The sequence below is a fragment of the Terrapene carolina genome, unplaced genomic scaffold (genome assembly GCF_002925995.2).
Source record: "Terrapene carolina triunguis isolate 2854851 unplaced genomic scaffold, T_m_triunguis-2.0 Scaffold66, whole genome shotgun sequence".
In the NCBI taxonomy this organism is placed as follows: Eukaryota; Metazoa; Chordata; order Testudines; family Emydidae; genus Terrapene; species Terrapene triunguis.
In genome coordinates, this window is record NW_020664417.1 from 21,311,659 (window position 1) to 21,326,222 (window position 14,564).

Sequence of the window (14,564 nt, forward strand, 5' to 3'; positions counted from 1 at the left end):
GTTCTCTCTTTTTAAGTAGTTAAATTAAAAATATTTTCCCTTTTTCTTGTTTTGGCTTAGCTCTATGACAGCTGCCAAATTTTGTTTTGTCCATATCACATTTTATGAACATTTTTGAACCAACGATTTTGCATATTAGCAAAAAGCCTTCCTGAAACTCAGCCTTTGAATAATATCTCAACTGAGATGCAGGAATATGGACAGGGCTAATAACACACAACAGCCCTCCTGCTGCTGGAGTGACTGGTCATCTTGACTCTTTAGAGGCTGACAAAAATGTAATATCCTGAATTCTCCTGTGGGCGCACACCAGGTATTATTTGTATGTCCTTTTATTCAGAGGGAAAAAACCCACAATATATTGCTGGCTACCTAGGCAGAGCCACTGTAAAGTTAAACATGATTCCATGAGCAATGTCTGAGCCCCCAACTGATTCCTCATATTTCTTGGAGCCCTTCTAAATTTAGATGTCATTAGTGAAATTGCACAGATTTCATTCACCGTTTGCATGGAAAGAAACCCTGAGCAATTCCAAAATCTCAGAATTCTCCTAAGTTTATTTTAAATATTGACATATGCAACCCTTAGAATATATTTCTGCACACTCACCCTTATTTTGTCATCTGTTTCCATAGTGGCCTGAAGTTTCCCATTCACGCTGAATACACAGAAAAGGCCATTTTCATAGTATATGATACAGTGGCCCTCTCTTGAAGCCTGGATAAGTTTTGGTCTCAAGCAGTTTTCAGGACCTTCTAATGTCCTCAATAGGTCTCCATTCATAGAATGTATGAGACATGGCCCTTCTGATGAAACAGAATTAAAAGCACTGGTTATTTTCATATCGAATCCATCCAAAGACATTAAAGGACAATGAGTAATGGCTTTTATTGAATTAACTCAAAATGTGTTATAAATGGAAAATTTAAGGTACAACCTTGTAATACTAAAGTTCTTCACATTGGTAGTCTCATCTCCTAAAAGTCTAGAGTTGCATTAAGGTAACTAAAGCAATCACCTACTTTAAGGCAATGTCCACACTACCACTTATGCCATAACCTAAGCGCTGGTGTGGACAGTTTTATGTGGACAGAGCTTCTCCCACTGACATAATTAAGCCACCCCCAATGAGTGGTGGCAGCTAAGTCAAAGGGAGAGCTCTTTCCTGTCAGTTTAGAGCAGCTCCACTAGAGAGTTTACAGCAGCGTATCTGCACCAGTCTCTTTAGATTTTCACAGTAAGATTCACTTATTTGCATGCTTACAATTGCAGCACCTAACTTAGGTGCACAAATTCCTGATATGCATTCACAAATCAGATGTGTACCCATATACGACTAGCTTCATTCTTCACTGGTAATGAACATGGACAAAAACTTTATTAGTATACACACATCAAGTATTCCCCTTGTGTAAAAAGTGTGTGCAGTTTTGAGTGCCAAACTTTGAAAATGCAGCCTATAATAGGAACTTTTGAAACACTGAAGAAGGAAGGTCTCTGTTCCAAGGAGCTCCCAAGGAGGACAGATAAATAGACAAAGGTAGGGAAGGGGGACAACTACAAGCAATTTATGTACAAGTGAACATAATTCATTGTAAGCAGCACAGCAGAAATGGGTCTTTAAGAAAGATTTAAAGTAGGGTCCTTGTAGATGAGCTCAGAGAAGCTGACCCTAACCACTGCAAATTTTAGCTGGGAATGCAAATATATCTTTAAACAACAAACAACAACAACAAAAATCATTGCTGTTGCCACTGGGGAGTTATCCACAACAAAAACAAAGCACATAACTGCATTGCATTTTTGATAGTCTCAGCAGAGAGCCAGGAATACATAGAGGATAGTTCGCTCTGTATTCTCGAACAACTAAAGGTAGTTAGTCTGAATAAACAAAAACAAGGTAACTGGAAGACCAACATGGGGAAGCTGTCTGTGCTGGACTTCTATAGATACACATGAATAGGCTTCAATTTTAATGTGTTATGGTCAAAAGAGGTTTTTCAAATTGACTTAAAAGGGAAACCTGTGCCAATTAAAACAAGGTTTTTTTATATGAATCATACATAATTAAAATGATCTCCATCATCCTAGACTGTATTCATCTTTAAACTAGGACAATAACTTTATGACCAAAATATAGTTTTAAAAAGATAACAGAAACCCTTTTACCTTTAGCACCACTTATTACCAGACCAAGTTCAGCACAAACTGTAGCACAAACAATCTCGTAGTCATGTCCTGTCAAGACAGCTCGGGGAGTGGCAAAATCACCTTCAAGGAAACAAGAACAAAAGGAATCCTCAGTTATGATTCATCTCTAAAAGCAGTGTTTACAGTAAGTCACATATTTATTTTCTTTACCCTTGTAGTTTACACTTTCAAGAACAGATACTCATGGTATGGACTATACTTTTTCTGTTACACTTGAGAATGACTTCTTCCATTCTGCTGATAAACAGTACACTAGTAACACTGCCTTTCAGAAATTCAGCCTGGCCATTTACTAATGAAGATACACACAACACAACTCTATATAGACAACAACTAGTTTGAACATAAAGGATTCTACTACCTCTCAGTGGACAAAGAGCACCACGCCAATAAATATTCTGTAAATAAGTGTGTCACTATGATAAGTAACAAGGGGAAACATTTATGATGTCCAAGTTGAAGGAAGGAGTCCACTGACTGATTGCACTTTAATCTGTTTCCAGTACTGAAACCACAACTATGAGGCTTAACTTAGTTCCTCATAGCCAGTTGGTGCTTTGTCCAAAGCAATTATTTTTTCCAGAATCTGTCTTTAGAGACCAAATCAAACATTTAGGGATGTTGTCAATAGAGGAAAATTGTAAGCTGACATATTGTTATGAACTGTTCAGACTTAAACCTTTTGTCAAGACAAATATGGGTAATTAACTTTTTCTGTGTCTGATCTTTGAGAATAGTGTATGCATGTGTTATCATAAACTTCTTTAAAAATACTTCAGACCTCATCTCGTGGATTTTCACTGGCTCACTCTCCCAGAATGCCAGTAGTCCATGAAAAGCACAATGTTATTTTTGTAATTACTGTCTAATTATTTCAATTGGAAGCCTTTTATGAAGAGTAAAAATCATTAAAGTTTTAAGTAATATGTTTCCAATGAGGTTATCACAGCTTAATAAAAGAGAACTACAAATAAGCTTTTTTAAGCAGAAAATATTTTTACTTTAAATGATGACTTTTTTTTCTGTGGAATGCCAGGGCTATAGAGTCAAGTATCGGGGGTAGCCGTGTTAGTCTGTATCCACAAAAACAACAAGGAGTCCGGTGGCACCTTAAAGACTAACAGATTTATTTGGGCATAAGCTTTTGTGGGTAAAAAACCTCACTTCTTCAGATGCCCCTGAAGACGTGAGGTTTTTTACCCATGAAAGCTTATGCCCAAATAAATCTGTTAGTCTTTAAGGTGCCACCAGATCCTTGTTGTTTTTTTAGGGCTATAGAGAAAGATGGTGGTAAAAATCAAATGTTATTTTGATTTTAAAAAAATAGTATATGGATTTGCAAAGACACGGAAAGAAGTAATAGTGTCAAGTGATTCCAGCAAGGATAAAGCAGCACATTTGTTGTTTAGATAGCATGATTCAAAAAGTTTTGAAGTAGAATTTTTTTTAAAACCAAATATTAATAAGCACAATCTTATTAATATGTCCATTTATTTATACTGCACTCTCCAAAGTAGTGTCTGCATAACTTCTAATAAGACACTCAGATTGTTAAAACAGACCCTGTAAACAAAGAATGTTTTCACAGGCACAATGAGTTTTCTCTGTGCAGCATGGATGCAGGACTGGACATGTGAAAGTAAAGTTAAAAAGACTTAACTTACTCTCACCAGTGTGTGTTTTAACTCTGACCATTTGCAACAATTCCCAGAATGTCCATGTAGCTGTCATGTTCAAATGGTCTTTTTAAAAAGGTCATAATCCATGATCCCGTATTAAACCAGGGATTATGACCTTTCAAAATACGATTTATTCTGCAATTACTGCTACAACACATAATTTATATTATTGTAACATACAAATTTTGCAAAGTAAACAGTATTTTTTCTTACTAAATCAGGACAATATCATTCTCATATATATATATATATATATATATATATATATATACACACACACTTTGGAGCAGCTTAGTAAGTGATCCCTAATCCCCAAATACATAACCATGAAATGCTACAGCTTTTGTTTCATATGGAGTTTGGCAAAACACACTCAAATTCAGGAAGCATGGCAGACAGTTCAGAAAAAAAATTAAAAGCATAAGGGATAGACTTATGATCAGTAGGTACTTCTCAGCTGACTGATTTCACAGAAAAATGTCTATATTGAACTTTCCTCATCTAAACATGGAACAAGCACTTTTAAAAGTGAACGAAACAATGAAGACAATCCATGACTTCGCACAAACGGATTGAAAAAAGTTCTATAAACTTTAATGGTTACACTGGAATCTACGTAACAGCCTCATTACCCAGTATCAAATTGTACTTTTTAGATCCCAGACTCTGTCCTATTGTCCCCAAATGAAATGTAAGGCAGTTTTGCACAGTTCCTGGTTTGCGATATTTTTTTAATTGAGATGCACACATTAGCAACATTAAATAGTCAATAATAGTTATTTACTACTGTCTTCAGAACTTGCATTTAACACAAATCTGCACAGATCATCAAAAACTTACTTTAATTAAGTTATTAAATATTTTCATAAAATAATGAGAGTTTGAAATGAGCAGCACCGACTCGGTGTTAATGGGTTTACGCTGTTTGAGTTTAAAAGGACATTTAAGGAACTGTTTTAAATGCAGTTATTAGAGGATAGAAGCAAAAACCCAACTGCCACAAGATGTTTACTTTAAATGCTTGTGGTAGTAGTGTTCTTGTTGTCTCTGTGGATTAAATGTTATGCATGTCCACAGTACCTATCCCAATAGTATCTAGGAGTTAGGCTTCTCCTACAACACAACATGGACTGATGATACATGTTTATCATAGTACATAGTAAAAATTCTATCTATAATACTTATGTTGTTTTTCATTTAGTAATATTATATTAATATATTATATAAACTAGAATATAAACCCATGTTACCTAGATTATTAGCAGTGTCTCGCAAATCCATTCATCCAACTGTTTACCAAATGGCTTTAGTATTAAATAATCGCACATCAATTAAAAAAAGAGAGCAACAATCAGAAAACTAAATTTACAAAGAAACGTCCAGTTAGGCTATTTCTCTCACTACTGAAAAACAAGTATCCTGTGAAAAGTCAGGCTGGCTCCTTTGATAAAAATGTTAAATATTTAGGGGTTTTTAAGACACTGATTTCCCAAATAATGGGGTCACTTAAAAGCTGATTGTTGAGCAGGACAGATTTCTTTAAAAGCTTTTAAACTGTTACTGCTTCAGAAGATTGTCATGGTTTTCAATAATGCAGAGAAAATTTTATTTTGTCACTGGTTTAAGGGGCACCTCTTCAAACTTTTCTAAATTGTTTTAGGGGAACCAGCTTCTAGACCCCTTTGAAAAGCTGTGGAAATGACTTCAAAGGAAAAAAGAGTCTTTGTCCCTTAAGCAGGTTTACGACCACTGAGGCAAACCCTAACTAAGGGGTGAAAAGAATACTCAGGCATCTTTATGGAGATCCTTAAGGAAGATGAACAAGTCAAATGAGATTAAAGATAGCCCAAATCCTGGCTCTAATAACCAAGGCACAGCAGTCTTACAGATGTGCTTTTCTCAGCATAGTATATAATAATATCCTTAACCAATATCACTGTTGGAGCACTACTTAAATTTGAATGGTGTAGAAATCTTAATGGCACATTCACATTGTAACAAATGTAGCTACAACTTATTAAAATCATAATATATATAAAACCCTTTTTCCAAAAATAAGCAGGATCTTTTACCTTTAAAGTAACTATTATGTTACTATTACTATATGTAAACTATTCAAATTATGTCAGAGAACTCTCTTGCGTTACAATAAATGATTGCTGCAAAGTTGTTTTCCCATAGAAAATTGCATAAAATATCACTCTTGCTTAAGTGACCAAAGTACACTTTAAATCATAAAACTCAAACTTCAGAAGATAAAAGAACACCACATGATATCCCGTGTGCAATATTTCACTGAAAAAGTGCTAGATGCTTGGAAACTACATTTAAAAAGAAATAGTGAAATTATAACAAAGTCAAAACTTTCTTCCAGTTTTACAACATCCAGAAGAAGTCACTCCTTACAGCTAACGAATCACTGTTTAGTGTTTCTGAGATTTCCTCCTCCTAGTTTTCCAGGCTTGGTGTTGTTAAACAAAACAGAATCATGACATCTTAAATCCAGAAGCGAATTCCATGTTTAACCGCTTGCTATGTTACAATGACTGACTGAAAGAATTGACAAATACAGCAAACTCTGAACATTTCCCTCTAACCTGTACTCAATCTAGAAACAAAAACATATCCCACATTAAAATGTGACATGCTCTTTCCTAAAACTAGCATTGATGAGATAACATTATGCAACATATTAAAATGTAAGTATTTTGACTATGGCTCCTTTCATACTCTAGGCTGAGAAGGCAGTTAATTATGATAAGTCACTGACAGATGAACAGTAATTCTCAAGTTATGATTCCATGATTGTGGAGGCTGTAGGGCACTTTTTTAAGTGCAAATTAATTATGCAATTTTATGTCTTAATATAAAATTCTAATTAAATGAAACATCAATTAACCCAACTATCTTTTTACTTACTGCTTGCTAAAATAACTCAGTGCATTCCCACAAGGATAGGTAAAACCAAACACTTTCTACAAATTTCACAATTTTTATAATTGGTGTTTCTAATAAAAACTGACAAAAATAATAAAACCTTTAAAATAAAGTTACATAACTGTAAAACCCTAATTATGAAATCTAGGAACTATGAGCACAAGCCATATTCCATCCGAACGTAAATAAGCAAAATAACAAAACAATCTCAAGGACTCCGATATGCCATTAGACTTCCACGTTAATTTTACAACATATTTCAGAGTTTATTTGTCTCAAACTGATTCCTATTAAATATCTACATAAATACTACATTCATGGAATTCTGCAGAGTGGCTGCCAATATAATAATAAAATTTCACTGCTACACAAGTGAGACTAGCTCTTTCATGTACAACAAATCTTACTGAATGACGAGCTATACATATGTTATGAAAGTATCACTGCAATTTTAGTCTGAAGGCTGATTTCTTTTTAAACACACAATTTTTATACTATACTTTAGTTACAAGGTACATAAGAACTCTGCCTTTATGTTATTCTCCACTTTAGAGACATAGGAGTTTTTCCTCCCAAGTCTAATCTTTTTTCCTTCTACTGTTGCATGTCATTTGTTCAAACTTTTTATAATCTCACAAAATGCACAACCTTAAATCTAGAGGCTAATTTTGTCTTTGCACGTGTTACTTAAAAGCCTATAGTTTGCCCAAAGGAAACAATTTCTTTGAGTAAACTCACATTCGAAACCTGAAACAAAATCCAGAAATTTAAATGCAACTGATGCTAGTAACATTTCCAAATGTGGCTAGTAAAGTGCTAAACGTAAATTTACTTTATCATGTGGCTCTAGATTACTAATAAGCTTATTACCACTGAGGATACTGAGAGGGCTTATTTCATTCCATCCCTTAGTTACCCCAAGCAAACATTTGACTGACACGGAGTACTGAGTAAGCAGATGCTACTAGAATGTAACATTTGTTTGTTCATCTCCCTTCAGAGGGGTTAATTAGAAACGTGAATTTGAATGATTTTCTTGTGTTTATAGACACTCTCTCTCTTCAGGATAGGGTTCCTTGTATCTCTAAAATGGCACAATATAAAGAGCAAAAAAAATTACAACGTGTATTAATGGAATATTACAATTCAGACTTTACACGCACAAAGTCTGGACTCCCATGCCTCACAATTCCCATCCTATGTGCAATGTGAAGTCTTCTGGAACCTCTTCCCCCTCATTCAGAGTTTGTCAGTTGAAAGTCCTGGGAAGTCTCTTACTCCTCCCACTGAATATGAACTCCTCTCAAATCCCTTGCAGGCATCTGCAGTGCGACCATTCACACCCCCACTGTACATAACATTTTAACATATGTTCTGTACCCAGTTAATTAAACCATAGTCTGAACAATTCAGGAGCACATTTTTTTAAACCATAAAACTGGATACAGATTTTCAGTGCACCTTATAGATATATTCACCAACTTCCTGCTGAGACCAAGTATAAAGTATCCATCCAAAAAGGAACTAGGAACATTATAAAGCAACTATTTCAATAAAAAAAAAAAGCAATGGTAGGACAAGGTGCTAACATATGTCTATTTTTAGCAGTATTCTTTGTGTTGTTATACCTAAAGATCAATTCCATCACAAAACAAATACTTTTGAGTTTATCTCTTAATCAAAAAATAATCTCAGATGAACAATTTCATACGATAGTTTAGCTCACTTTAAATCTATCCGTTTCTGCTGTTTTTACTATTTTCTGCTTAGTAGAATATATTCTACAAAAAAAACGTGTAAACTTTTGTTCCAATTAAGAAAACTTTTTAATCATTTAAAACTTTTTAAAATATACTGCCCAACAACAGTATTAAATAATGAGAGCATATACTGTACCTATTTAAAAATAAGATCATATTGCTAATTAATTTTAAAACAACTTGTTTTATATATAGTATTAGATAGTGTTTTAGTTTTGAGACCTTTCATATTACAATGACTAGGAACGTTGTAGCATTTAAAAAAAAAAACAACAACAGCCAATGAATGATCAGGCCTTAAAAGAAACAGTTTTGTTTCTTCTTTTAAAAAGCAAACAGTATTTTTCAACAAATTTAGTCTTCCAGCTAAGTGAAGCTCCTAATGTATACAATTCTGACTATACAAAGTGTTCTTGTGTGTACCATAGTGAATTTACATCCTGCAATTCCTATGTTACGGAAATTAATTCCAGAAATGCTTTGAAATGTTTCCTAGCTGATCCTAAAGTATGGTACTTACCAAACATTTTTTTTACAGCAGTAAAGTCTGGTTTTGAAGATACTCAAAGTATCAATTCTAGACCATAAATCATTACTTCTTCTGTTTTACTCTACTCTCATATCTACGTGGTACAGCCTTAGAATTTAATAGTATAGTCATTTTTCTCAGTAATCAAACAATTTAAATAAATGTGATATATTAGTACATCATCCCAACACCATGCATATGGTGCACATTAAGGTTGTATTCATTTACCATATGAATACAATTCCTTTTACCACCATCTATTATTAGGTACAAGTTGTAAATATAGCATTGTTTTGCCTGGAACCTGAAGGCCTGCATTACATCATGGAGCACTAAACATCCTGATCCTTCTGGAGAATTTCATTTATATAGTTTATTGACACCTGAAGCTGGATGCTGCCAACATACCAGCATCAAAAATCTTCTCTCTAAATTTTTCCATTCAGGAAAGAGACAATGCCTTTGTTTGTGTTTGTATAGTGCCTAGAACATTACAAGTACCAAAATATACCACCACCAATTTGATTCAAGAAGAAAACATGAAATTCCTTCTCTACTAGCCAGTTAGAAATAATTATATTACAGATGAAGTACTTAATACTGGAGGACATATTTTTAGTCTGCAAAATTTAAAAAAGAACCTGCTGCATTTGAGAATGATTTCTGAAACAGCTACTATTAGGACTGCAGGTTCTTTAGAGACTCCATAGAGAGACTAATACTTTATTGGCATTATATAAACACAAAATTATAATATTTATTATTTATAAAATATTATAGGTTTGAGTGGAGTTACTAGACATACAACATCACAAGGTTCATCCATCTATTATGTCTTGTCTTTATGACTTAAAGTTATTTGGGGCAGAGGCTGTCATTTACTGTGTGTTTATATATAATATATATAATAGTGCTTAGAACAACAGGGCCCCAACCGAAGTTAGGCCTCCATGCATGACATTTTAAAACCACCACCAATACCCCTGCGCCCTTACAGCAGTATAAGTTAGGGTCCCATTCTGGAGGTCAGATACATGTAGGCTGTGCCTCTGCAAAACCCCACTAACTTCAATGATGCTTTGGAGAAGTGTGTGTGTGGGGGGAGGGGAGGGTCCTACCCCTGTAGCTCCAATAGGCCTATGATCAACGCCTATGTTTCTTAAACTTCCATGGGAGTTTGGGGTGACCTAGGAATGCAGGAACAGACTCCAAATGTCAGATAGAAATTTAAGTGGTTACTGTCCCTTAAATATATTATTTTGTAGTTACTTTTACGTACCCTGTTGCTCTTTCTTTTCTGTGAAACACACATTCCTGAGCTTGAATTCCAAGTACAGAACAATTTATTATTGAACTTGCTAACATTCTAGTAAAAAAGAAGAAAATATTCCATTTTTCTTACAATTACACTTAAATTAAAGTGTAAGTGTAAATTACACTTACACTACTGACATACTCCAGTTTCAGGTTGTACAACAACATTACATGCAGTTTGTGCCTTCTTATTAGAAGGAGACAAATTATAGTACAAATAAAATCCACGAGTTTCACACCAAATTTGTCGAAGTGTCTGTGTGTATTTAATATTTTAAGCAGTAGTATTTTGTGGAGGATCAGTCCCCACATCATTTTCACATCATTACCAGCAGATGGCAGTGCAGAATGCTTGGTTATATACAGTGAAAGGCTACTTTGCCCAGCCATTTTTGAGAGACAAAGAGTATTTATTAATGGCTGCATTGAAACAGTGCTAAAATAATACTGTTTTTTTTTAAAGAAATAATACAAATCATTCAGAGTGTGTGTGCGTGTGTGTGTGCGCATCAAAGTAAATTTATGTATAAAGTACACGGGATTGCATATTGCAAATATATCAAGGTACGCAGACACAGTAACTGCTTTTAATTCTCAACATGGTACTCTACCTCCCTCATAGCAACACTAGGTTTTCTTAACAGAAGGAATATAGCGTAAATCTTCCTCGGAGATATCAACTACAATCATTCTAAACTCATTTAAAATATTTTGAGATATTATAATTTTCTACATGGGCACATATTAATAAAATCAATAGCAGGTTTTGCATTACTGACGTGATTATTTATGGGTGCCTAGATACCATGGTGACTGACACTATACATACAATGGATAACATGGGTTGACAGACTAAAAAAATTCATAGTACACAATGACTTTTTAGTAAAGAAAAACAGTATAGCTACATTATATACTACTTTTTAAAAAGCCCTGTTCTTACAATTATAGCTATAATTCCAAAATAAATATTTATGTTGCAAAAAGACTTTTTAAAAATCAGATATATTTTTTTATAATGGCCATAGTTCTCAAAACTGCAGACACTTAGGTACATGCTTAATTTTACACATGGTGAGCAGTTCCACTGACATCAAATTATAGAAATATGATTTGCCTTAAATCAAGAAATATACAGTGTATAAAATTATGCATGAGTGTAAGTCTTTGCAGGATTGGGGCCTATGAGATTAGGCTGTCTGACTGCAAAGAAATGATCTACAATGCTATATTTAAATCAATCATAAGCAGGGTATTAATGGGTGATATTTCTGGATTTTAATCACCAGCAAAAACAGCAATACCTAAATTTTAAAAATATTTGAATGAAACATTTACAAAGTTTTAATTTTCACACTGAAGAGTATTTATAATAGTAGTGACAGAAAATTTTTGTACCTTGCTAAGCACAGTAATTAATATAATAAAAACTACATAGCAAGATACAAAACTTTAGACATGATGGCCTTTGCGAGTTTAAAATAGTTTAAAAATGTAAATCTGAATAGGAGACCATATGATGCTTGTGCACGTTAGCTGCAGTTGTACTGTTCACATAAACTCTTGGTTAAATCCATTTGTCTGGTTTAAATATTAAACCTCCAATGTTATATCCTGCAATATAGATACAACAGCCAGTCACAATGAAAAAGAGCTGGAGTTTATTTCTCTAATGTGCCTCAGAAAACTGTAGTTTTAAAAGGGCACTACATTATGATACAAAACTATTCACTGAATGCACTGCTGTGTATTGATGATCTTCACAATATATTTGTGATACATACGGAGTAACCTTTTCAAACTTTATGTTATAACATTAAAAAAAGGTAACGTAGTTAGCTTTATTCACATATGTGTAGAAGACTGATACAATAATTCATAAGATACAAAATGTTAGTTTAGTGGCAGCAATATAGCTACCAACTTTATATATTTCATTACTATTGGATGTTTCTGTGAGTAAACCTTTAATTTTATTAAAGCAAATCAAATTTCCGAAGTAGACATGCTTTCATGTCTTTTACAATAGGAAAGCTTCAAAATAATTGTAACTATATCCACAGGAAATTTGAAAGCAACAGTAGAAGGTTCTCTCCATCTACCAGAGGACTGCCCAGGATGACAGAAAAGCCCTCTGTTGAGAGCTCAACAATACAAACATTATTTTTTTATAAGCATGTTAAATACATAAGGCAATAAAATTCACACTCTATACCTAACTGAAACATATGGAACCTCAGACAGAATAATTATAATGCAGAAATTACAACTGTTCAAGGCACAGAGGGTGAAATTCACATCACTACCTTAATTGGCCTCTGTGTGAGTGAAGAATGTGGGGCACGGATGGAAGAATTGTAAAGGTAACAGGCAATCCCCCAATCTAAGACTTGGTGTGGGCTGTAACCAACCTCTCCCAACACCATGGCTGCTGCCACTCCAGTTTACAAGTTGGAGCAGTATTTGGTGTAACCTTTGCACCCCATTTGTAAATGAATCCTGTCATCCCTTCTTTTGATGCACCTCAACTGTCACTCACTGCACTAACTAATGTGCACAGAAACCCCACCCCCATCCTCCCCTTTCTGCAGGATACAGTGAGTTCACTAGCATCTTTGCAACATCACTACATCCAGTGCCACTCCACACAGCCCCAAGACCAGGCTAAAGTGGTGTAGAAAGCCTAAGGCTGGCCCTGTATGTCATAGTGAATTTCACCCATATGAGGTGTAATTTTCAAAAACACCTGCATAGCTATCTACTATTAGCAACTTGTGTAAAAAAAGTAAATAAAATGGGAGCCCTGACTGCAATGGCTATATGGTATCAACATCACCATTGACATTTTTCAAAAAGCTTTAAACCATGTTCACAAATGTTTTCTTGTTTTTAGATAAGAGTCTCTAAATACATTGAAAGCTAACCACACATAAGTAAATAACTTGTCTTTTCCTCCCCTTAACTTTGCCATAAGTGACGGTTGTTTCTGTCACACATCTACTAGTTACTCAAGAGAATGTGATAAGTCTCAGGACTTTCCAAAAAAAGATGCAATAGTTACTTCAGATCTGTTTCTACTATTAGTAATTTTTAGAGCTTGCTGGAAATTTTTCCATTAGAAGATGCCAATTCATCAAAAGCAAGACAGCTTGCAGAAGCGTGTCAATTTTGACAAAATTTCATTTAAAAAATAGCCTGACACAAAGCACTTGTACAAATTACTTTTAATTTTCAAATGTCTTATTTTAGATTATAAAAATATTTCCATTTAAAACATGTCAAAATCAGAATGAAACATTTTTTATTTTATTGTAATGAAATGTTCTGATTGACTTGGAAATTTTTAAATTTCTTTAAATTTGCCAGACTTGCCAGAAATATTTTTAAAAAATGTTTTCATTCCATTTAGAGCAGGGGAAAAAAGTGAACTTGCAGAATTTCCCATGAAACAGAAAATCCAGTTCCCATCCAGCTCATTTTTATTATTTTCTTGCTGTTTATTAACTAGTCAGCAAGAAAGGCTAATTTATTAAATTTTTATTGAACTATCTACAAATAAAGAGCCTGAATGAACTGCCTCTGTATATTGTTACTTGTAGTCTTTTCCCAACGACTTAAGTTGTTGACAATTGTCTATGCTCTTTTCCTATAGTACTGCATTCATAATCAGGGTCGGCTCCAGGGTTTTTGCCGCCCCAAGCAGCCAAAAAAAGCCGGGATCGGGATCTGCGGCGGCAATTCGGCGGGAGGTCCTTCGCTCCGAGCTGGAGTGAGGGACCCTCCGCCGAATTGCCGCCGCATAGGTGGAAGTGCCGCCTCTCTCCCGAGAGGCAACCCCAAGCACCTGCTTGCCAAGCTGGTGCCTGGAGCTGGCCCTGTTCATAATGTAGGAGTATAATACACTTCATCAGTGATTAGTTCAAGTTAAGTTTTATACAGTAACCTTTTTCAGCACTAACATAGGGAATATGACAGCTAGGCAGAATTTTGCATTAAAAAACCTAAGTAAATACAGTTTCAGACTAACATCCATCTATCTTCACCTATGTCTCTCAAATTGCTGTATATCCCCACATATAATATGCCAGAAAGAAAGAAAGAAAGAAAGAAAGAAAGAAAGAAAGAAAGAAAGA

At 34.5% G+C, this 14,564-nt stretch overlaps 1 protein-coding gene across 1 annotated transcript in view; it reads right to left on the reverse strand.

The window, feature by feature from the left end:
* Positions 1-14,564, reverse strand: part of LRBA (LPS responsive beige-like anchor protein) — a 558,096-nt gene that overhangs the window by 11,248 nt on the left and 532,284 nt on the right. The window contains exons 54-55 of the mRNA XM_024207579.3: positions 2,171-2,272; positions 611-807 (exon numbers count right to left, since the gene is read on the reverse strand). Coding sequence (XP_024063347.2) covers positions 611-807; positions 2,171-2,272 — 299 coding nt within the window. The remainder of the gene's footprint in view (positions 1-610; positions 808-2,170; positions 2,273-14,564) is intronic.